Below are 25,312 nucleotides of genomic sequence, written 5' to 3' on the forward strand. Positions count from 1 at the left end.
TTTTTCTTCCTCTTTCCTGCATTCTCCCCTAGGGGCCCCCGTCTCCCCCACGCTATCCAATAGGGAAGCGACCAAATCATCAAACCCAGACCCATCTTTCCACACTGTAAGCGCGTGCAAGATGTTACTACACTGTAGAGATTTCCTATTCCCTGATCTCCGCTCTTGTCTGGAGGATGGTCTAACCACCCGCAAGGTGCAACGCGGTAGTAAAAGCAATTGGACCCAATTGTTGACTGATTCTGGTGACGCTACCACTTTGCGCAAAGCATCTGTTAAGACCTGAGCAAACAACAGCCGACAACTAGGGGGAATGCTTTTAACAGTCTGAATAGGGAGGGGAATGCTTTTTTTATTCCAAATATATGGTTATTTAATTATCATTTTATCCAAATACATTGAAAATACTAGTGTTATAAGTTCTTAAAATAATTATATGGGCAGTACTATAGTGGACAAGATTTGATTAATAAAAAAATTTTAGACCTTTGGATTCCTAGTGCTGAATACATGATGAAACGATTTTGAACCGATACCAACCAAATCACATTCCCCATGTGAGCTTCAGTTATAAGTCGGACCACAACCAAATCTATAACTAATGTTTTGGTTTTATACTTATATACCAGATCAGTTTCAGCTACAATGAGATGTGGTTCGGTTAACTTAGTTAATTGTGATTAAACAGCTGGTTCTGGCCAAATTAATATACTATAAGCACAAGGTAATGTTGCCAATCGCCTGCCGTAGTCATTAAACATGGAGAATTGGAGATAACAATAGCTTCCATTTAATATGATGTAAATGTACAAAATATAAAGAAAAGGAAGCCCATAAAACAATGTATAGACAAGATTTCAAGAGCATAACAATTACCAGCTGATCATTCAAGGATCATCAGACATACATTCTCCAGTAACCAATGAACCATGTGATTCTCTATCCAAACTTCATGAAGATACTTATAACTTACCATTTTTAGCTGCATTTCTTCTTGACTGAGACATAATGACACCACCGCCGTCATGCCACCAAAGATCAATGATAATTTATCAAAAATCACAGTCCAATTTGGTCACACAACGGTTTTCACTGGAGATCGCATATATTGCATTCATTTCAGACTTTCAGTCATTCACAAAAACTGCTGAATCATTAAATGGAATGAACTCGGCCTGCTTATTCATCATTCTTCGTCTTCATCATCGTCATCATCAAAATCGGTAGAAACAGGGTGCCCATTGAGATCCACGTCTATCCCATTAACCTTCCTCACAAACTGTCCCCTTACACGAGGTCGTCTCTCAGCTAACTTTTTCCTATTAACATATCTGATTTTCTTATCAAAGCAACGCTGTTTTCTCTTCTGTCTGAATTTACGCAAGGCTGCTTCTCTGCGGTCAATGGTTTGACTTTGACCCTTTCCATTATTGGATGATGTTGTTCCATACGCGGACCATGGGTGGGGCATCTGCTCAGGTTGTATGCTAAGATTCACCGATGGGTAGTAAGGGAATGATGTCATTCCAGCCATGTGATGAGGTGGATAATGTGCATGATACATTGATAACGATGATGACGGCATCATAACCTGATTCATTGCTTCATGTTGGTAATAAGGATAAGCAGAATGTGGATTAAAACTGTTACTGTTAGGAAACTCGGCTATCTGGGATTGAGTTTCCTTAACTTGTGTGTGATAATGTCCTTGAGTATCGTTAAGCCTATGCTCGCCACATGTTCTAGCTTTTTCTGGGATATTTTGAGCGAAAAGGTTGACAGGCGGACTGTCCACGTCACCACACAAGCTTGACTCTTTGTGAGCTTTTGATAGCAGAGTAGCTTCATCAACAGATGCTAAAACCCCTGAAGCGTTTCTTGTGGGCTTGCTCATGTTGACATATGTAAAAAACGCAGAAGATTGACCTATCTTTAGTTTACTCTTCTTTGGGCTAGACACGAATATCCCTGTAAAACCTATGAAAAATGTAAGCCATGATAACATAAAAGCATAATCAGTAGCATGTCTGCGGTAACGAAAAAAAAAAACGAACGGGTACTTTTTAGTGTGAGCTGAAATGGGACCAAAACAACTTTTTTGTTCACTTTTAATATAATTATTATATGAATAATAATGGGGGAGGATCAAATAAGAAGAAAATCAATTTAAGAAAAAAAAGGGGTATAATATTAAAACATTAAATAGTTTACAACTCTTTACATTAGTTATTATCTCTCTAATTAATTGGTCAATTTCATTTTATCTTTTTTTTTTTTTTGAACGGCAAGGAACGACGTGCCAACCACCGTGACACCGGGCGCTGTGGCCAAGGTCGACTACTCGACCGCCGCCAGCCTCTTGGCTCTCTCAGATGCGCGGAAACCCGGCCTCCACCTGCTCGAAGGCACGACAGTGGAATAATCGGTAAAATCTCGCCTCCCATCCTAGATGAACCGGCGCCACCCGTATTCGCCCTTCACCCGGATGCCATAGAAAATAATGGGGAGAGTGGGAGTCGAACCTGGGTCACAAGGAACACCAAGTCTTTCCCCAACCACTCCACCACTACCTCATTGGCATTTCATTTTATCTTACACATATAAAATTCTATCCTACATATATTCTATACATTATCAAATTTTATACTACACATATCGAAATTTATCCTACACTTTATCCTACATAGCTCCTAATTTTATCCTACATTCTAATTTATTTATTTTTTTTGTGAAAAAAATATATATTTTGAAAATAAGTTACAAATTTAATGTAGTTAGTTATTAAAGAGGAAGACTACAAGTTAATGATCTATGCAAGTTTAACAATATACTATAACATTAAATACAAATATTAAGTTAAGCATTCTTATTGGTTGAAATTTCTTATTTTTTCTTCTTACAAAGAGTTTCTTCTCATTTGAACCCTCCACTAATGGATTAAGTCTGATTTATATAACCATTATCATTAAAGAAAAAAGCATGCTAATAGCAAAAGAATTTGGATTGGAGAATCTGTTCACCTGGTTGATAGTCATTGGTTTCTGGCAAACCAAATCTATCAGTTGATAAACGAACAAGTTGTTCATCTGCAGGACCATGAGCTAACGTCACATTAATCTGAAAGCAACAAGAATATTTAGCAAGTTAAATTAGTCACCAAAGCTCATAAAAAGGGAGAAAATAGTGAACTTCAGCACAAATTGAATTTGAGTTGGATATGATCCACGCATTCAAGTCTGATTTTCAAATTTATGCGCATTACAGTTATATAAAAAAACACTGAATTGCACCTCATTTTCATGATGGATTGATAAAGACATCTCTAGATTGGCACTTTTCCTTGACTTCTCATCCGTATCATCAGAAAACACTGTACTAGTTGTTTTAGCATCACTATGGTCTGAAAGTACCAGGTCAAATTCACAGTTCATCGTCTTCTTCTCAGTCAATCCAAGCTGCCAAACTAATGGTTAATATCACAATAAAAACCAGTAACATAGATAATTAATGGCTTAGGACAGTGAATAAAGTCTCCATCAGCAAGACTTTTAAATGATCTAACATGTATGTATGCAAGAATCACTTGTCCAAGAAAACAACATTCAAAACATACCATTCGTCGTCTTCTCCACATGTGTGTCCACAAATTCAAGAGTTCATTAATCCTTAAAGGCTTCACAAGATAATCAGCTGCTCCAAGGCTTAAACACTTGACAACAAGGGGAACTTCATCCTGTGCAGACATCACTGATAAAAGAAGAAATGATAAATAAAACGAGGTTTGTTCCCAATAAATATGAAAAACTATGACACGAAGAATAATGAATTCGTCATCACTAAACTTACTGATAACAGGAATGCGTTGCAACTCTTTTCTCATAATGCATTTTAACATCTTCAAGCCTTTGGCTTTAGGAAGATCAACTTCAGAAAGAATGATATCTATGTTTGGTCCCTCAGCATTCAGCGCATCAATCACTTGCCTGGGAGATTTCACTTGAATCACTGAAACACACAAAAAATATACTCATATAACAAATATAAATACCCCCTCCATCGAATCTAATTACTGCTGTTAACCTTTTTGTTGTAATTTACATTGATTACATCATTGCAAATAATCCTACAGCATATATACCGTAGTCCTGTCCTCATTTCTTTTCAGGCTACCCCACATTTAGGGGTGTTTGGCTCATTGAATATTTTTGAAGGAAATGGAATTTGTGAAAGTAATTGGAATTTGAAAGAATTGGGTTTTGAATTAAAATTTGTCAAAAGAATTGGACCTACTATGATAGGTCACAGTCACCACCATCAACAAGCAATGTATAAAAATTTTACAGAAACTTAATAGTTAATCATCCAATACAATCATGTAGAGATAAACCAACTATCCAAAAGTTAAATGAGCTCCCAACTTTACATAAACAAGCAAATCACCAATCACTGATTAAGATAAAACTAATAAGAAAAATCAACAAGACTGTAGATGAACATACCTTGATAGGAGCATTTACAAAGAAGAGTAAAAACATCTCCAGAAGCGTTGGAATCATTATCACAAAGTAAAATCCTCACTTTACTGCGATCAATAAACCCATCCCCAGTCATCCCACCACCTCCGCCCAACGGAATTCCCCTCGGCTCCATCTCGCACATCAATCAAATCAACCTCACCACTCTCTCCTTATAATTTCAACCAGAAACCCCCAAAGTCAACAAGCATGTATGTATCACAAAACAGAACCTAATACTAGAGAACTTCCATTACACCAGAAAATCTCCTGTTCTTCGTGCGTAAATGATCTAGAGTTGCAATTTCTAATTCAATCAACTCTATTAACAACAGTTCTGACGCAATCAAAATCGACAAAAACCTAATTTCAACCATAAATCCCCAAATTCAACTAGCGGTTATCAGAAAACAGAATCTAACACTATAGAACTTCCACTACACCAGAACATCTCCTATACTTCATGCGTAAACAATCAAGAGTTATTGTTTTCTAACTCAATACGCTTCAACAACAACATATCACTAGAGTTCTCACACAATACCTAATTTAAGCAAAACTTCAATACTAGTATTCTTCATGCGTAAACGATCTAGATTTATCGTTTTCGAACTCGATAAACTCCATTAACAACATATCACTACGGTTCTAACACAATAAACTGAACAAAAATAAAACCTAAGTAAATCAATACTTCAATAATACAACAGAAACTTGTTGAAATGACGTTTCTCCGACTTAAACCTAACGTCCGGCGCACGTTATCATCATGAAAAACGTAGATACAACAGTAGATCCACTTGATGCTCGTATAATTTAACCGGAAGAAAAATCGAAAGCCGTTGGTACCTGAACTCGATCTCGAATACCGCCGGAAGTTTTCACCGGAGAATTCAGCCGGAAAGAGTGAAAAAGTGTGAAAAGAAGGAGATCGTTGAATAATGTTGGATCATGAAGTGGAGATAACTGAAAATGTTCACTTTTCTAAGTGACGGATGCTACCGTGCACCGGGGTAGAGTATTATTTGGCTATTTTGAGCCGTGGATTTAGGCAGGGTGACAGTAAACGGATGGTGAAGATGAGAGTGGAGGGTAAGGTAGGCGCATGTTAGAAGGAAATCTGACGTGGATAAAAAGTGTGGATAAAAGTGATTTGTGGAGCGCGTGAGGATAGTTTGTTTGGGATGGGGAAGAGGACACGTCGTCAAAAAGATCTTTCCACGTCAGCAGATTGAAGATATTATTGGCGGAGACACGTGGGTTAGGCTGACTGAGCCAGGCTGGAATAAATCAGTTTCGATAATGAACAAAACGAGATTGCCTAACTTATAATGAATAAAAATAAAATAAAATATAATAAAATAGTATAAGATATGCGGATCGTGATCTTTGTCCGTATAAAAATCTGATTTTTCTTTGAATAGCCAGGTAGATATTAAAATGCTTTTGGTATATGAATCTAACTAACTTATAACCCCGTGTATTACACGAGTTAAATAAATAAATTTTATATACTAAATAATAAAACAATATATCTTTAAAAACCTCCTTTATTGCATGATTTGAATAAATTTAATTTTATATATATCTTTCTATACTAATAAACAAAAATCCTTTTTGGACATGTGTCATTCTCTGGTAATTTCTCACCCTTAGTTTTTTATTTATCTCTTTAATTAAATAATAATTATATTAAATATCAATTTAACTAAATCTATTCATCTCTTTTGTTTAATTAATTTCTTTTTTTAACTCCAAAGTTTCAATATTTGGCAATTTAAGTCTAAAGTTTCGATCTTTGGTATTTTAACCCCTTTGATTAATTTTCACTTCTAATTCAAAAGTTTTCATCTTTTGCAATTTAACCCCTTTATTTTTTTTTACTTTCAATCCAAAGCTTTTCATCTTTTGTAATTTAATCTCAACGTTTTTTTTACTTTCAACTTTAGTCTCTTATATACTTTTCATCTTTCATAAGTTCTCCGTTTAACGTGTCGCTCTAAATTTCCGACTTAACACGCCGCAATGTGCGTGTGAGGTTCAACGTTTTTCATATATTTTTTTCCTGTTTGACATGTCCGTCGCAGCCCGTCTATTTTTCCCCGTTTTATAAGCATGTCGCAACGTGCGAGTCAGAGATCGACTTAGTTATTTTTTTCTCGGTTTTACACACAGGCTCGTGGTCATGTGAGAAACATTTGCCTTTCATCTAACATGATATATAACTATTGAATCCCCGCCGCAATGCGGCGGGTGGTATATCTAGTTAAATAATAAAAAGTTATATCTATAAGAATCATATGTATTGTACGGGTTGAATGGGTTGAATAAATGTAATATTGTTTACCAAATAATCAAAAGTTATATCTTAAAAAACCCTCTTGTATTACACGAGTTGAATAAATATTATTTTATATACCAAATAATAAGAAAATTATATTTAAAAAAAATAATGGATATACTCGGTACGCCATAGATATGGTGATTACGGAGATGATTATTGAAAAGAATACACAGTGGTCAAACATGTTATTCAGGAAGCAAATAAGCGGCTATTTGAGTTATAAAATATAAATATAAAATACATTATATTTTAAAAAACCCGTAATAAATCTAATTTTATATATAAAGTAATATTAAAAGTTATATACAATTTGTTTAAAAATTATGTAATCTATACTATATAATAAAAGAAACCACTTTAGGGACACTTGTCATTATATGAGGCCATCTCTTATAGATAATTAATATAATACAATAAAAAATAAAAAAAAAAGTTACGATATATATTGCATTATAATATACAATTATGGGTGAGGAATTGCGTATTTACTTTTATCTTCTCAAAACCGAAAAAAATAAAATATTAATTAAGTTACACAAAATTCCAAATTAATTGTAGGCCATACAATATAATATAAAACAGTGTTAACAATTACAAATGTTATATACAATTAGGTGATACCCCGTTTGCGTTACGGGGCGATGACCAAATAATTCTCAACTAACTAAAAAAATAGTACTATAGTTTTGCTAGAAAGAAAAAGTAAAAAGAGTGTTATGCAACTACTTAACACGATTTTTAGCTGTGGGTAAAGTCATATTTTTGTTTTTTACTTGGGGGAAAAATCAAAATTTTTATCCCGAAGGTAAAATCCTAACTTTTAGCTAGGGGAAAACCATATTTTTATTTTGTACTTGAGGCAAAAACTTAATTTTGAATTGAGGGTGATATCTTAATTTTGAACCGAGGGGAAAATCGTAACTTTTAGCTGGTGGCAAAAGCATAATTTTATTTTAAACCGGGGGCAAAGACGTAATTTTAAAATGGGGGCAAAACCATAATTTTAAAGTGGGTATAAAATAATAAATTGGTGTAAAATCGTAATTTCTAGCCGGGGGGGGGGGGGGGGAACAAAATTTTATTTATTTATTTTATTAAACTAAAGTAGTTAAGAATAGAACCTATTTAAAAAATGTTTATAACGGGTAAACAAAAATATTAATCAATGTTTATTGGTTCTATACTTTTATTTCCGTGTTCAATTCTCAACTCAAATGCAGTAATCACTATGTTTACGTGACATTTATAAGAACCATTACCACAATCACCCCATTTATCGTATATCGAGTATATCCGTTAGTTTTTTTAGAGATATTACTACACAAAATTACATTTATGCAACTCGTGTAATACACGAGGTTTTTAAAAAATATAAATTTTTATTATGTAGTGTACAAAATTAGATTTATTCAATCCATATAATACATAGGGTTTATAAAGATATAACTTTTTATTATTTGGTATATAAAATTACATGTGCTCAACCCGTATAACACATGATGTTCTTAAAAATGTAACTTTTTCATTATTTAATATATAGAATTAAATTAACTCAACCGTTACAATACACGGGTTTCTCAAATATATAACTTTTTTTATTATTTAGTGCATGTTTGGCTAAGCTTTTCAAACTAACTTATTGGCTTATTGACTTATCAAAAAGTCAATAAGGAGTTTATAGTGTTTGACAAATTGAAAAGTGTTTTTTAAAATGACTTTTTGATATGAAGGAAAAGAAGTTTTTGAAAAGTTAAGAGATTGTGACTTCTTGATCAGCTTATAGCTTTTCAAACAACAAATTACCAATATACCCCTTATTTTTTAACACCCCCTTATGAAAGAATGTCCATTTTAGTCATTTTAAATCAATAAGCTAAGCCAAACACTTTTTAAAAAAATAACTTATTGATTTATTGACTTTTCCCACCCCATAAGCTAATGCAAACACTATTTTTAAAAAGTCTTTTTCCCAAAAGTCCTTTTTAACTCTAATAAGCTTAGCCAAACATGCCCTTAATATATAAAATTACATTTATTCAACCCGTGTAATACACGGGGTTCTAACCTAGTAAAATCAATATAATAAACTTTTTTTAATAATGAAAAAAAATAAATAATATATTATCACAAAGTTTGGTTTTGTTGATTAAATTAAATAATATTTAGTAGGAGAGTTATCTATAATTAATTAGAATATATTAAACTAAATAATAATTATCTAAAAGAGATTAAACTAAATAATAATTATCCGTAAGAGATTAAACTAAATAATAATTATCTATAAGACATGAGCCTGTGTAATACATGAGAGTTTTAAAAGTAAAACTTTTTATAATTATTATTTGGTGCATAAAATTAGTTTTATTCAATTTGTGAAATATATGGAGTTTTTAATTATTTAATATATAAAATTATATTTATTCAACCCGTATAATACACGGGTTCCTAACCTAATATTAACATATTATAAATGTAAAAATTGATAAAGAAATAAAAAGAACATAATGGATGACATATGCCAAATCTTGTTTTTGCAACTATTAAACATTAATCGTGTTATTACTATTTTAAAATTAACCCCATTGACCATGTAAGTAGGGTATCTAAAATAAATATATGCTTATATAAGATAAAAAATCAAATAAAAATTCATCTCGAAAGCAAACGAAGAATCTATGAGCTATAATATACTTTTTAATCTTTAACTTTATTCTATAATGTAAACTATAAATATAATACCAAATGGCTTCTAATGCAAACTATAAATATAATATAATACCAAATGGTTTCTAGTTATCTATAAGATATTAAACTAAATAATAATTATTCATAAGAGATTAAACTAAATAATAATTATCTATAAGACATGGTTTAATATGATGACAAGTGTCCCAAATATGGTTTCTTTTATTATATAGTATAGATAAATAAAAAATAAATAATAAAAAATAGTAATAAAAGACTCCAAATAATGTCAAAAGTCATTCTTTCATTTAATCTCATAATTTTTATTTATAATTATTTTAGTTAACATATTTTTTTTTAATTTAATATATGCATATCACTTAGCATTATTTTAATTCCTATAATAATAAATATTTAAAAATTCATAAAAATCCTTATCGTATGTTAAAAAATTACATTACGATTATAAAGTTATTTCTAATTATTATTAACAATATTTGATAATTGGATAATTTCTTTATCTTTAAGATGTAAACAAAAAATAATGATAAATAAAAAATCGTAAACAAAAATTTTCGGTGTATAATTTAAATAATGATAAACATTTATCATGTTAAATTTGAATCATTGGTCAAGATGTAACGCCCCAAAAACCCAAATGTTAAATTACAAGAACGATTTATTTTACATGGTGCGATATTGAGGTAACTAAGTTAGTGAACTTGGTTATAAATACAAGTTAAATGTTAGTAATGAAGTCTTGTGACTAAACAATAACAATCAAAAACTACAAAGACTAAAAGGGGGCAAATGGAAAATGTTATAATTAAACAATAAAAGAATGTGTGTGTGTCTCTGGTCGATCGAACAATGGCAGAGGGAAAGGGTGAAACCCTAGTTTCACCAATTTCATCAAATTGGGTAGGAATCTCAATGAAAATCGGATGCATGAACCTGAAATATTGATCACTTAAGTGTCTCTAACATTAAGTAAGTCGAATTTGGTGTTTTAATGATGTTTGATTAAGTGGGTTTTGTGTAATCCGTGAATATATAATTGTTTCATGAAGAAACAGGGAGGATGACAGTGTTTGAATAACATCAAATATTAAATTTATCATTTTAATAAGATATATATATTGTTCATGAGGCTGGCACATTGAGTGACCCATTATGTGGCACTTGGTGCAAACTCGGCCAATTTAATCATTACTATTGCAAGCGTGGAATTGTTGATAGATCTATCGGGTTGACCACCCCATCGTGACCGGTAGCCCCGTGTCAGGTCAAGCGACGAATTTATATTTTGATTAGTGTCTAACTTAATTATACCTTCACTGTTGATATATAGTTCGTAATGTCTTGCAAACTTACGAATCCGAACAATTGGTGCTAGAAATTTAATATAAAAACTTTTGGAAATGATCTGTATCAGAGGTTTTCAGGAACTGCTCACGATAGCTGACCCTCGGATTTTGATGAACGAAATAAAATTTACTTTCTTAATTATATATGGATGTTTTGTTATAAAAATTCATAATAAGAAAGTTTTCCTTAAATAAATTGTTATAATTTGAATATGTGAACTCACCTTCCTTTGTGTTGACATTTGATTTTACGTGTTCTTTAGGTACATGAGTTCGGTTTTGGGATTTTGGCATATCCTGTGGTAGTGATACTTGTTGTGTTTAAAAACGTTTTGGACAACTTCTGAAACTTACTTGGGACCGTGTGTATTTGGATCTATAAGGATCAAGACAACTATGTTGTGATCGTGGTTTGTGTTTAAACTTTAAACTCGAAACTCATGTTTTAAATAACTGATATGTCCAAAATAAACATTATATCGTCTACTAAGATATTTATTGTCACACCCCCAAAAACCCCACCCCGCCTTGGAGGCGTGACATGCCCAGGATCATAGCCACCAATCATATTGAACAAGCATGTAAGTAATTTATAAAATCCAACACAATACAATTGGTGTCAAAACATAGTTTTAAGTTTACGGTGGAAGCATAAAACCAAAACATAAGTTTAATATAAGTTGAAATGTTTTCCCACAACGACCACGCCTCCTCGTGCAAGCTCCTTAAGCTAGGGACCTAACGACCTGCAAGGCATGTAACAACGAGTCAACAACAAAGTTGAGTGAATTCACGGTTGGTTCGCTGGCTTACTAGTCGTGGGGGTTACCCCATAGTTGTAGTTGTTCTACCCAAGGAGAACGAACGTACGTAATCTACCCAAGGAGAATACGCAGGATTTTATAGTGGCATCCTACCTATGGAGGATGGCCGTACATATCCTACCCAAGGAGAATATGCAGGAATACTGTTGGCATCCTACCCACGGAGGATGGCCGTGCCTTGTAGAAAGTGTGAACTCACCTTTGCTTTGCTCGGTAGATAAACAAAATGGTCACTTGAGCTATCTACTTTGATTTGTAAGTGTATGGGGTAGATTTTAGCTTACTGATAAGCCTAATAACCTAATTTAAACAATGATGCACACGAAACTAGGTAAGTAACTTAATACCACATTTACGATAACTCACGAGATCAAACCCTCACAACAAATGACAAAGTGCGATACTTAAACATCCAGCGGATTCGCAATGAATGACAGAGTATAGCCCGAGTTCGGACAACACTCAAACATCCTGTCGGAATCACAACAAATGACAAAGTATAACCCAAGTTTGAGCAGCACTTAAACATTCATCAGATAGTTTCAATCGATCGGACATTGAATCGTAATAGCGATCGAGTTAATACCCTGTTTTGCGGCAGCGTTTCGTACTAGTGTGTGTTTTTGGAGTAAACAATCGATATCTCAGCGTACGAATTGAATTTTAACGTCGTTCCAACGCAGAAATCTAAGTGCCAATGCCCTCTATTTATACTAAGAATTTGACCTCATCGCGTGACGCGAGGGGTCACCCTGGGGCTACGCATGACGCGACGGGTCTCAATCTACCATAGGGTAGCCACGTGTCCAACTAGCTTAGCTGAGTCGACGGAAATCTTAAATTCGATTTTGACAGCGAGTTACGAGGATAATCGTCAAGTAGAGAATACCCCCCCTGAGTTTTAGGGGCCCTGATCCTAATTTTGATTGTTCTGAAAATTTTAGGGTTTGTGCAGAATCACTTGGGGATCTTAATTAGGGTTTCCTTTTGGACAATAAATCATAAGAAATAGTAATTTTTAATGAGGGTTGTTACATTCTCCCCACCTTATTTAAATCTCGTCCTCGAGATTTATTGGAATAAGTTAGGATACTTTCGCTTTATTTCCGATTCGAGTTCCTAAGTATATTCCGGTCCTTTCTTCGACACCTATTTGACTTTGACCAGTACTAATCTTTTATGCTCGAGAAACTTAACCTTTCTGTCTTCTATCTAAAATGGTTTCTCAACTAATCTTTAAATTTTTCATTCACTTATGTCTTGAAGACGTACTACCAGCGATTCGTCAGATAGATATTTCTTAAAGTTGGATACATGAAATACTTAGGGAGAACTTAACCTTAGCCGTAACACATAAAATGAATATTATAGAACACAGTAAAGTATTGAGTCTTGCACTTAGAGCGAAGCATCGTTGCGGATCATTGAGCACTGTACAGGTTATAGTCTGGTTTTGCCAAAAACTTTTTCCCTTATTAAAACCAAGTTCACTATAACCAATGGCTCTGATACCAATCTGTCACACCCCTAAAAACCCCACCCCGCCTTGGAGGCGTGACATGCCCAGGATCATAGCCACCAATCATATTGAACAAGCATGTAAGTAGTTTATAAAATCCAACACAATACAATTGGTGTCAAAACATAGTTTTAAGTTTACAGCGGAAGCATAAAACCAAAACATAAGTTTAATATAAGTTGAAATGTTTTCCCACAACGACCACGCCTCCTCGTGCAAGCTTCTTAAGCTAGGGACCTAACGACCTGCAAGGCATGTAACAACGAGTCAACAACAAAGTTGAGTGAATTCACGGTTGGTTCGCTGGCTTACTAGCCGTGGGGGTTACCCCATAGTTGTAGTTGTTCTACCCAAGGAGAACGAACGTACGTAATCTACCCAAGGAGAGTACGCAGGATTTTATAGTGGCATCCTACCTATGGAGGATGGTCGTACATATCCTACCCAAGGAGAATATGCAGGAATACTTTTGGCATCCTACCCACGGAGGATGGTCGTGCCTTGAAGAAAGTGTGAACTCGCCTTTGCTTTTCTCGGTAGATAAACAAAATGGTCACTTGAGCTATCTACTTTGATTTGTAAGTGTATGGGGTAGAGTTTAGCTTACGGATAAGCCTAATAACCTAATTTAAACAATAATGCACACGAAACTAGGTAAGTAACTTAATACCACATTTACGATAACTCACGAGATCAAACCCTCACAACAAATGACAAAGTGCGATACTTAAACATCCAGCGGATTCGCAATGAATGACAGAGTATAGCCCGAGTTCGGACAACACTCAAACATCCTGTCGGAATCACAACAAATGACAAAGTATAACCCAAGTTTGAGCAGCACTTAAACATTCATCAGATAGTTTCAATCGATCGGACATTGAATCGTAATAGCGATCGAGTTAATACCCTGTTTTGCGGCAGCGTTTCGTACTAGTGTGTTTTTTTGGAGTAAACAATCGATATCTCAGCGTACGAATTGAATTTTAACGTCGTTCCAACGCAGAAATCTAAGTGTCAATGCCCTCTATTTATACTGAGAATTTGACCTCCTCGCGTGACGCGAGGGGTCACACTGGGGCTACGCGTGACGCGACGGGTCTTAATCTACCATAGGGTAGCCACGTGTCCAACTAGCTTAGCTGAGTCGACGGAAATCTTAAATTCGATTTTGACAGCGAGTTACGAGGATAATCGTCAAGTAGGGAATACCCCCCCCCCCCGAGTTTTAGGGGCCCTGATCCTAATTCTGATTGTTCTGAAAATTTTAGGGTTTGTGTAGAATCACTTGGGGATCTTAATTAGGGTTTCCTTTTGGACAATAAATCATAAGAAATAATAATTTTTAATGAGGGTTGTTACATTTATGGGTACCAACATCCGTCACCGGCACGTTTGTATTTCCGCTGCGACGTTTTTACGGTGTGACACATATGGGTTTGATAGAGGCAAGGGCGATAATGAGAGAATAGTTGATATAAATTCTTTGGGTATAGTTAAAAATCTTTAAAAAACTATATACAAATTTTAACAATGATGGAAGTTTGAAAGATCATGAAACTACTACTCAAGATATCATTCCTACAATAGAAGCATCGAAAATGAAATTTACAAGCATTAAATTAAAATGAAATGAAATGTGAAACATATGTTGTGGACATCTTTTGTTAAGATTTTCTATTTTCTTTTCTATTTTATAACTAACAATTAAGAATACGTGTATAGTAACATAATCAACAGTTTAACACAACTTCTGTTGAAAAGAAACTAGCTCAGCTGGTTAGGCGCACATGGCACATACCTACACAGGAGAGGTTGAGGGTTTTGACTGACACAAACTTCTCTCTTATTTTGCTGAAAAGTGTTATAATCTTCCATTCATTTATTAAAAATACATGTTGAAATCAAAAGAATTAATCCCTTATAACCCGTAGTTCACGATTTCAATTTCCATAAGCAGCCTTTTTATGTTTTACGTGATTTTTCAGATCCATACTCAGTTTGTATGTCTCATGTGATTTTTAGATTCGTGTCAAGTTCTACCTGTCAAGAAATGAACACGACTCGCTTTATAATCTTAATATAAGTTAATATTATATAAGCATGTAAATCTTTCTGGAACTGACACAAAGAATAACGCTTACAATTATAAGACGATGGGGTGTGGGCTCGGCAAGTTGATCGGGGAGCTGAGGTGGAGCGAGTCCCCGATTAAGAAACCCCCCCCCCCCCAAGCTCAAATCGGTGCCATCGGTAAGTAATCCCCGACCGCTCCGAAGAAGAAATGTGTATAAAAATATAAAATTAATTAATAAAAAATTGGAAGGAGAAATGAGGGGAACCCCACCCCACCCATAGGGTAGTAATAATGAGGAGGACTATGTGGTGACATGGCGCCTAGGTGGGCATAGGAAAGGAAAACCACACCCCATAGCCTAATAATCAATTAAATGTACTTTTTTGTTCATGATTTCTTTTCTAGCTTGGATGCAAATCTTTTAGTTTATACACTGATATTAAAAAAAGTGCTATTATAATATTTTCTAATTATTTAGATGTATAATAATCAATAAAAAATATTATATTTAGTTATCAAATCTATTAATCACATATTAGTTATTTAAAAACTATTTCTCAAACATTATGTTTAGCATCATCAAGATCCTTTAAAACACACTCAAAACTGAATTCAAATCAACATCAAGAAAGGGACCTAATGTTTCCCTTCTATCTTCAAGTTTTAACCCACTTGACCCAACCCGTCACTGACAACAGGCCGCCTGACCTAACCCGTCACTAACAACAGGCCTACCTGACCTAACCCGTCACTAACGAGGGACCAAACACACACCCCATGTTTGTCAGGGCAATCAGGTATGATTTAAACCAAAATTAGGTAAGACAAGAGAGGATTATAATAACATTTGGTATTAATTAATTGTTCTTTTTCTACATAAACAACAAAAGAAATGAATTGGCCATCTTTACAAGAATCAAACAAATACTGTTTTCTAAAAGTCAGCTAATAGTGCAGCAAGGTATACATCAAAACCCTTCAGTTAGAATCAACAATCAGTTTCTTTGCCACTAATCGAATCCCAGCGTTCTGTTGATAGTCGTACGGATCTAAAGAGATGTAAGCATCCACAAACGAACCAGGACGAATCAACTGTTCGAGTTCCGCCACATCATACTTACTAAACACAACGTGTTGTATGGACGCCGATGATGATTCTTTCTGGTATATCTCTGTGATCCATCTAACGCCATCTCCTTCCGCTACAGTAGGTAATCTGTATAATGATAATAGTAATTAAAGTGACAAGTTGAGCGGATCGTGCAAGTTGGGTAATGGGTCCAAACGGGTCATTTTTAGTTTGTTTGACCTGTTGTCGTTTATGAACTTTTTGTTAATTCGTATGTGAAACTGAAACGAAGATACTTACTGGAATCTGACAGTGGGTGCGTTATAAAACCCGGGCTTTCTGCTCACGACAGGTCTCCACTCAGAGTTGCTATCAGAATCCACAAACCTCTTAGCAATATTATCACACGCGTCAAGAACACCACAAAGATTTGGAGATGCATCAACCACAAAATTTAATCGCGGTCTTCCCGCATGATCAACAAATCTTGTGCTTACTCCAAACCGTACTTTTAGGGCACCACAGTGGATCTGCAATGGTGTGTCTCTGTGAAGTATTTGTATCTTTTGGGGCCCACGGAAAAATGGGACTGCGGTTACAGTTACCGAGGGTATGGACACTTCATCTGGTTCGAGAAATTCATTGCTTTCAGTAATTGTGTTGGACTGAGTGGCTATAGATGGTTCTTCCTCCATGTCATCATTTGGTTGAAGGGGTTCGGTTTCTATTTTATCTACAAGTGGACCCAGGTCAAACGGGTCGGGTTGAGCCCGACCCAGTTCAACTGGATCATGAGTTGGAGGAGAAATCTGATTGTCAGTGTTTCTAGTAGATGAGGGTGGGCTAGTGCTCAGGCCGGGTCCATCTACATCAGCTTTTGCATTACTGCGGTTTCTGGTGGTGGTGTTTGGAGAAACCGAACTGGTTCCTGTAAATATATCTGGAAGGCTCGATTCCTACATGAGGGGTAAATAGGTCATTTTACGGCGTGTTGGTTAAAAATGGAACTCTGAGAGTGTGTAGGGAATAGTGAGAAATTACCAAGAAAAGAACAGTTGCGCAATACTTGAGAACTTCAAGATTCATTCGAACATCATCCAAACTCCTGAAAATAATGTTGACTAAAAGTCAAACCCAAATGCTAATGCAAATCGTTCTTCAAATCATGACATGCAATTGTGAGATGTCCAAAATGAATATGAACAAAAGAAGGAAAAGTTATATATAAAAAAGGATATGTAACGAAAAATCAAAGAGTATTAAACCAAGAGTGGGAGAGAGAAAGCAAGACGGTTACGCGCATAGTTGTTAATAGCGAATAGCGACAAGGGACCTACATGCTGCGTAGCGAATAGAGACGAACAGCGACCGCTATTTTATAAATAGAGATACACTAGAAAAAGCATTTTGAAAATTTTTATATGTATATTTATATCAAAATACCCTGGTATATATGCTATTTTACATGTATATTTAACAAAAACCTATAATCCAACTATTTTATAGCTATATCTAATTGCTATTTAGATAAAAAAAAATTAAAAAAATAATTGTCGCTATTTACGCTATCAGTCGCTATAACCCAAATAGTGACACTTCATCGATTAGCTACATAGCGCGCTATAGCCGCTATTGACAACTTTATGTTACGCGATTACATAACCATCTTATGTATCATAGTTAAAGCAATACAATTATACACTTTTTTGTTGGTGAAAAAAAAACAACTCTTACCGGTGCGATTGCTTTCCAAGCCCGAAATAATTGGCCAGAGTGGCCATCTGAAAACAGAGAGGATCCATAATTAGCATAGCCATGAACACATAATACATAATTAATTTATAAAGATTGATGTAAGCCATATAGTGTGAACAAAAATTTAATCACACCAAGCCATCATACCTTCATGTTACCAGCTCTCCTCCCAAACCTCTGTGTCAACAATGCCAATGAATCAATCGTCCCCTTCGGCTCCGGTGGTGGCCGATTAATCTGTGCAAACGCCTCCCGTAACCTCACGCAATCAAACCTAATTATATTGTGACCCGCCCAAATCCTCCCTAATCAATCCAAACCAATTCAATTCAATAACAGCTAATGATCACTATTGGTGCAAACCAGCCGAGCTGCTCGTGTGCTACTCGAGATCAGCTTGTTAAATACTCAAATCGAGATGAGCTTAAACGACTCTGGAAGCCTAAGCCAACTTTTTATTTAATAAATATTTATTTAATATATTTATATCATAACTATGACTATATGTACAATTATAAAAAGATGATTAATTTATATATCATATAAAAAGTATTTATGTAAATAATGAATAATGATAAAAAGCAGAGCCCAAGCGGAGCTTGCACGAGCCGAGCTCAAGCTTTAGAGCCTTCAAGGAGTCGAACTTGAGCCTAGCCGAGCTCAAGTTGGGCATGGCTCGTTTACACCCCCTGATTATTATATTATAATATATATTAAATTGCATCATATTAGCTGCAAGTAGGTCATTTCCTTTTTATTTTGGTCATCATACTAGTTAATTAATTATTAATTACTAGCATAAAACAAAACAAATCAAAGCTGAATAATTACCATGCAACATATCAAACACCTTATCTGCAACATCAGAAAACGTCGGCGCCGATGCGACGTCGTCTGCAGTAATACCGTTGGCGCGAACTGATAATGTTGTGATGAGTGAGAGATCATGAGGTCTTACCAACGTCTCGTAGCTTTCAAGCTCGATAATTTTCCTAGGGCAAACGAGAATCGACCCGAATTCCAATATAGCGAACCCCTGGCCGGGTCGGGTCGGGACTGTGGTTTCCAGGTCGAAGAAAGCTATCTCCGATCGATCTACAGTCGGCTCCATAACTCAAATCTCTCTGAAATTGGCGGGAAAATTGAAGATTTAGGGCAATAATTTGGGGGTGATTGTGATTTGGGTTTGGTTTATATAGGTGGGTAAGCGTGGGGGATTTGTTTAACTTTGAAATGAGGTTTTTGTGAGGAAGAAGAAGAAGAAGCGTGTGGTGTTACGTTTCTACCCTTTCACAAGAAAAGGATATCCCAATAACAAATTCCTCGAAGTATATTTGTCAAAATCGCAAAATGTAAACCAAATGCTTATCCTCAAGGTCAACCAACTATTTGGATTATTTGTTGTGGTAAAGCCTAACCCCTAGCAATCATTACTCAACTATTTATTAAAAATTTTTAAATTTAAAATATATAAAAAGAAATAACATTATCCTATATATTAAAAACACAAACTTGTGAACAGTAAACCTAATGAATAGTGTGAAACTTCAGCCGACACCTTCCACATAACAACACCTAAAAACATGTCCAGTCAGCTGCCACATCAGAAAAACACTCACCCTTCAAAAACATCAAAACCCCACCCAATAAGAAAACACAAAAACACTTAAAAACATTGTCACATCATCACCACCTTTTACATTTAATTTTAATTACCTATCTTTTTCTTTCAATAAAATATTTAAGAATCCTTTAAATTATTTTGATGGATAAAAATTTAAAAAATTTAAAATTTAAAAATTAAATATTTTAATTTATTTTTAGTTATTAGTTTTTTACTTTAATAAAAAAATATAAGAAATATTTAGATAATTTTATGAAGGGAAAATTATAAAATTTGAAATTTAAAAACATTTCGAAAGTTAAAACATTATATTAAACATTACAATAGTTAAAATTACACAAACTAAACATTACAATAATTAAAATTACAAACTAAACCTTAAAATTATTAAAATTACACAAATTAAACATTATAATAATAAAACATTACATAAATTAAACTTGTTCCTTAAGAGACCATATATGTTCCACCAAATCGGCACGAAGTGCATGATGAGCCTCTTCATTACGTAAATCTTTGAACCTCTGCAAGTATTGTTCAAATGCTGCTGGGGCTCCATGTTCGTAAGTTGGCGGTACATCTTCATCATCATCAGGCGACCAATTACCTATAGCATAGCCTTCATCCTCTACAATCATATTATGCATTATAATGCATGCATACATGATATCACTTATTTGTTGCAAGCTCCAAGCTCTTGCAGGACCACGTACGATTACCCATCAAGCTTGGAGAACACCAAAAGCTCTCTCGACATCTTTTCTTGCAGACTCGTGTCGTTTTGTATATTCCTTCATTTTGTCACCTTGGGGATATGTAAAGCTTTTCACTAATGTAGCCCATTCTGGATATATACCATCTGCAAGATAGTATCCTTTTGTATACGAAGTACCATTAACTGTAAAGTTACATGGCAGAGCGTTACCTTGTAAGACTTGGTTGAATACTGAAGATTGATTCAGCACATTGATGTCGTTATTAGAGCCCGCTACTCCAAAATATGCATGCCAAATCCAAAGGTCATAAGATGCAACTGCCTCTATGTCACACCCCCAAATTACCACCTAGGGCGTGTCCCTAATGGAGGTGTAACGATTCAACAAAGAGCCACCAATCATATCAAACACAAGTTATAATGTAATAAAATACCCAATTGAAAGAAATGTATCGTTTGAAAGTTAAACCAAAACCAAAGTATTGAGCGGAAGCATAAATGTATAAGCGTATAAATGTATGAAAACCAAATCAATATAATCGTTTATTATGACCATAACCACTCCAGCAGCATCAGACAGCAAGTTCCCAAGTTCCTTCAGTAATTACCTACAAGCATGTAAACAAGTGTGTCAGACTACGCTGGTGAGTTCAAGGTTTGTGTTTGTTTACCAAGTTGTGTTACCGATCATGTGAGTAAAACAGTTTACAAGACGATATGTTGTTTGTTGTTATGATAGTTGATGTTTCGATGTTGTTATTACTCGATTACCGAATGGCCATATGATATGTGATTGCCAACCCCAATGCCTCTATCAAAGCATTGGTCATGTTTTAAGGTAATTAGTTCACGCCCGTTCTCCTCGAACGTCGTGAGGGTGCCAAACCTAATAGCGCTATCAACTAATAACCCCCGTTGCCCTACAAGCAACGACCCGGTAGATGTAGTGGTCTTACAATGATAGAAAACTGAGTACAATAACCAACATCCCATTACCCATGCATTCCTCATCGGAACGTTACCCGTTATCCCTTCACTGGGATCCATGCTTGAGAAAAAGCAATGAATTCACCTTAGGTTTGCTCGGTTAGACAAGTTACTCGTTAAATAAGTTCAATACTCATGACCTAGAAGAGTGTTTGGTAATGATCAGTTTTACAGTTACTTACACACATAAATCACATATCCTTATTATACAAGTAGTGAACAAGCTTGGCACATATTATCACACCAGTTATAACGCATATTCGGGTCATACATATTTTCCACCTTACAGGTTCAATCATCCTAATGACGCACATTAATAATTCACACCTCAATCATAGGAACAAGCATCTATTAACAATAATCCATGACGTTCAATAATTATTTCTTGGTTACAAAATCCTACACTAATGTTGCATAAGGCCCGCCATACGTGGCAGCCCACTACCGATAGCCCAAGCACTGTACGACCCAGTTAATTTCAAACCCAACCCACTGTTGCAACCCAACCCGTATCAGAGAAGAGGTGCGGCCCATGAGTGTTGTTTGATCCAAAAGTGGTGTATAATATATAAATGGTGTGCAATTTAGAACAGGTGTACGATATGCGCAGTTAATGGTACAAGTTCCATGTGCAGACACAATCATCCTTAAAATCAATAGTTATCAAGTTATTATATTTCATGTGAGGCCACAGTAGAGTTTGTCGGCCATTTATTTGAGTGGCCCTATCACATAAAAGGTCCAATAACTAGCTAACATTCAAAAGGCTTGTTGACTTTGTATCATTTTCACAATAACTCCATTGCTGCTTACCAATCATCATCATGGCCGCCCCTTATGTGCATAAACAACTTATGACTAATCACCCTAAAATATCAAATCACAACCTCAAAATACTCATGTGCTTTAATTAGACAAAGACTACACATGGCCGCCCCTTAAAGCCCAACCATACGAGCCCAGGTGTACCCAGCCACCATTCCAGGGCTGCTTGTGTGTGTGCGGCCCATCTGCCGAACAAGTCCAACTCCCAGGTTAAGAATTATTGTTACCCCTTTTGTGTAGCCTAGCTAATTTAATTTACCATACATGTAATTGGACCTATGATATCTTGTATTAAATAGACTATGGAATCTAGTAGGCTTTTTTTCATGACCGACAACATCATTATTCACTGAACTTTTATTGGACCAAATTATGTTGTTTTAATTCTTGATATTAGACACATGAATCACTGACACAATATTAATTACCACATCATTCAAAACAACCCATAGCAATTATTTCCACAACTACAGTAGGCACATGATGATCACTAATATTTTATGCATGAACAACAATTATATCATCAAATAGCATCATAAAGAAAAATCACATAATAATAACATAGTAAAGGTTCACTAACCAAGATCTTGATTAATAGGATGAGTTCTCACGGAGGAGGGGGGTTATCTATGCCGTTCGCAAACAAAGAAGAAGTAGGGTTTTGTTTGTTATGTGTTTCCTTGTTACGTATGTATATATTACCTTGTTAAGTGGGGCGGTTCATGATTAGCCAATGATGGGCTCAATTCAATTAAGTGTGGCCGAGATAACTTAGGCCCAATTAAATGGCTACACAAGCTGATGATGAGAAAAGAGGTTCCATAACCGACTAGGATTTAGTGTAGGGATATATAAGAGATTATTATGTATTATGATCAAATCAATTAAAAACTACAGTAATACAAAGTATTATAAAAATACAAAATATAATAATTATAATAATACAATAAGTATAGTTATGATAAATATAATTATCATAATCTAATTTAATTTTAGCAAGCATAGTGTGTATTAATCTAATTTTAGCAAGTTTCATATTAACACAAAACGTTCAGCACAAGAAAGGAATGAATAACGAGAGATTTGGATCAAAAGGTTACACGACACGGACCTCCAAAGTTCGGGTTGTCACATCATCCCTAACTTGAAGGAAATTTCGTCCCGAAATTGGCAAGTAAGCACAGAGGAATGAAGTGATGAAAACTCTAATTAAACTATATGTAATACTACGCAAATAATAATCACAAATAAAAGTCAAGCATTACACGCAATCACTAAACATCCAAGTACTGCACAGGCACTACGTAAACCAAATTGTAAAAATAGGATTGCTAGGTCAGTTGGGTGCCACATCATCCCCAACTTGAAAGGGAATTTCGTCCCGAAATTCACCAAGGATATCGAAAGTTGGTCCCACCGTTGAACAATCGGGGATAACAGAGCTTCACCTGATCTTTGCGTTCTCCCACCGCGAATTTCCACTATTTCTTAAGCTTAACAGCTTCCCAAGGGGTTCAAGTACAAATCCTGGATCTGTGACTAGGTTCTCATTTCCATATATGTGTTTCTGGTTGCTAAAATCCTACCTTGACTTTCCCACATGTCAACTTCGTTCCCATGCGTGGCTATCTGGGCCTTCAGGCCCGGTCACCCACATTTGGTCTTCAGGTTTCAATGCATCCTATCAAAACTCAGGTGAATAGGATATCGAAGCCCATGTGCTTCGCCTACCCCACTTCCCTAAGCTGAGAAAGCTGAGAAGACGTCCTCCTAATTTGGTTCCCAAGAGTTCACCGCTCCCCGCAGTGCTAACGAGGTTAAGGCTACGCAATCTTCGAAAATCCCGTGATGAATCTGTGATAGTATCCAGCGAATCCAAGGGATTGCTGTATCCCAGAAGGAAATTAGGATTGGCATAAGGTCAATTCTGGAATTCTACCTAACGATGTGGAAGTAAACCAGGTAACTCTTCAGAAGACACGTCAGAAAATTCACGAATAACTGGATGATACTCTATCTTCCTTTCTTAAAGTGGCGAATCGGTGTCAAGAGCTAGTATAGCAGAGTAGCCCTTCCGTAGACACTTCTGGGCTTTCACGACTGTGACAATGCCAACAACGGCACCACTACGATGATCTTAAACTGATAAGGATTCCCCACTGGGGAGAGGGAACGCACGATTTTCTTTTTGCAGAGAATTTTTCTGCTTGATACATAGATAACCAAGTCCATGTCAACGACCATGTCCAAAACTTACAAGAGTATTGGGAAGTAGGTCAATGTCGAACACTTGACCCACGAGATCAAGTTTACAACCAAAAAGAACATGTGAAGCTTCTATCGATTTACTATCAGTTAGTTCTACTACATGCTTATTTTACAAGAAAGGTGGAAGTCAGTCCTAACTAACGACTGAACCCTAAGGCACATAACTCCAATCGAAACAAGAGTCAAATAAAACAGAAGCAGAAAAAGTTCATTCAAAGAAGACGTACCGGTCTCAACATTGCCATCATTGCGAGTCTCCCCCAGCGCCAATAGTAAATACTCTTCCACGTGCTCCGTTCCCACCATTGTTCCCGTTGTTGCCGCTCCCAGTATTGTTGTTGTTGCCAGCATTCTGATTAAGCTGAGGGCAATCCCTCTTAAAATGACCCTCATCACCACACTGAAAGCACCCCTTTTGATTTCCCTGGTTCTGTTGAGACTGTTGCCCTTGCTGTCTCTGATTCGGCTGAGTCTGCTGCTGCTGCTGTTTTGGCTGAGGAGCCCTACAATCCTTGGCCTCATGGCCTACCTTGTCGCACCTGCGACAAACTCGTTCACACTGCCCATAATGATGAAACCCACATTTGCTACACTGAGGCTTCTTTCCCGCATAAGATCTCTGATTTTGATTCACCGAAGATGTTTGGCTAAAGCTGCGAGTACTGCCAGTGTCTGTCTTCTTTTGGGGCTGAACCGAGTTGGACGCCTTGTCCATATCACCCCACTTGCGCTTACTATC

General features: G+C 35.7%; 2 protein-coding genes across 3 annotated transcripts; both read right to left on the minus strand.

Moving 5' to 3' along the window:
* Positions 1–767: 767 nt before the first annotated feature.
* On the minus strand, positions 768–5,559 carry LOC110873837 (two-component response regulator-like APRR1). 2 transcript variants are annotated; one of them, XM_022122849.2, is made up of 6 exons: positions 4,500–5,559; positions 3,847–4,005; positions 3,614–3,747; positions 3,291–3,455; positions 3,021–3,117; positions 768–1,968 (listed from the first exon to the last, which is right to left on the minus strand). In XM_022122849.2, exons 1-6 carry the CDS (start codon positions 4,657–4,659, stop codon positions 1,187–1,189), a joined length of 1,497 nt encoding a protein of 498 aa, XP_021978541.1. In that variant the 5' UTR covers positions 4,660–5,559; the 3' UTR covers positions 768–1,186. The 2 variants fall into 2 exon arrangements, with proteins under 2 accessions (XP_021978541.1, XP_021978540.1); XM_022122848.2 differs by having other exon boundaries at positions 768–1,977.
* Positions 5,560–16,162: 10,603 nt separating this feature from the next.
* On the minus strand, positions 16,163–19,460 carry LOC110873838 (protein NEN1). Its single transcript, XM_022122850.2, has 6 exons — positions 18,986–19,460; positions 18,302–18,459; positions 18,134–18,180; positions 17,441–17,504; positions 16,700–17,355; positions 16,163–16,546 (listed from the first exon to the last, which is right to left on the minus strand). The coding sequence occupies exons 1-6, from the start codon at positions 19,263–19,265 to the stop codon at positions 16,309–16,311; spliced, it is 1,443 nt and encodes a 480-aa protein (XP_021978542.1). The 5' UTR covers positions 19,266–19,460; the 3' UTR covers positions 16,163–16,308.
* Between the last annotated feature and the right edge of the window lie 5,852 nt (positions 19,461–25,312).

This window comes from Helianthus annuus, chromosome 8 (assembly GCF_002127325.2).
Source record: "Helianthus annuus cultivar XRQ/B chromosome 8, HanXRQr2.0-SUNRISE, whole genome shotgun sequence".
In the NCBI taxonomy this organism is placed as follows: domain Eukaryota; kingdom Viridiplantae; phylum Streptophyta; class Magnoliopsida; order Asterales; family Asteraceae; genus Helianthus; species Helianthus annuus.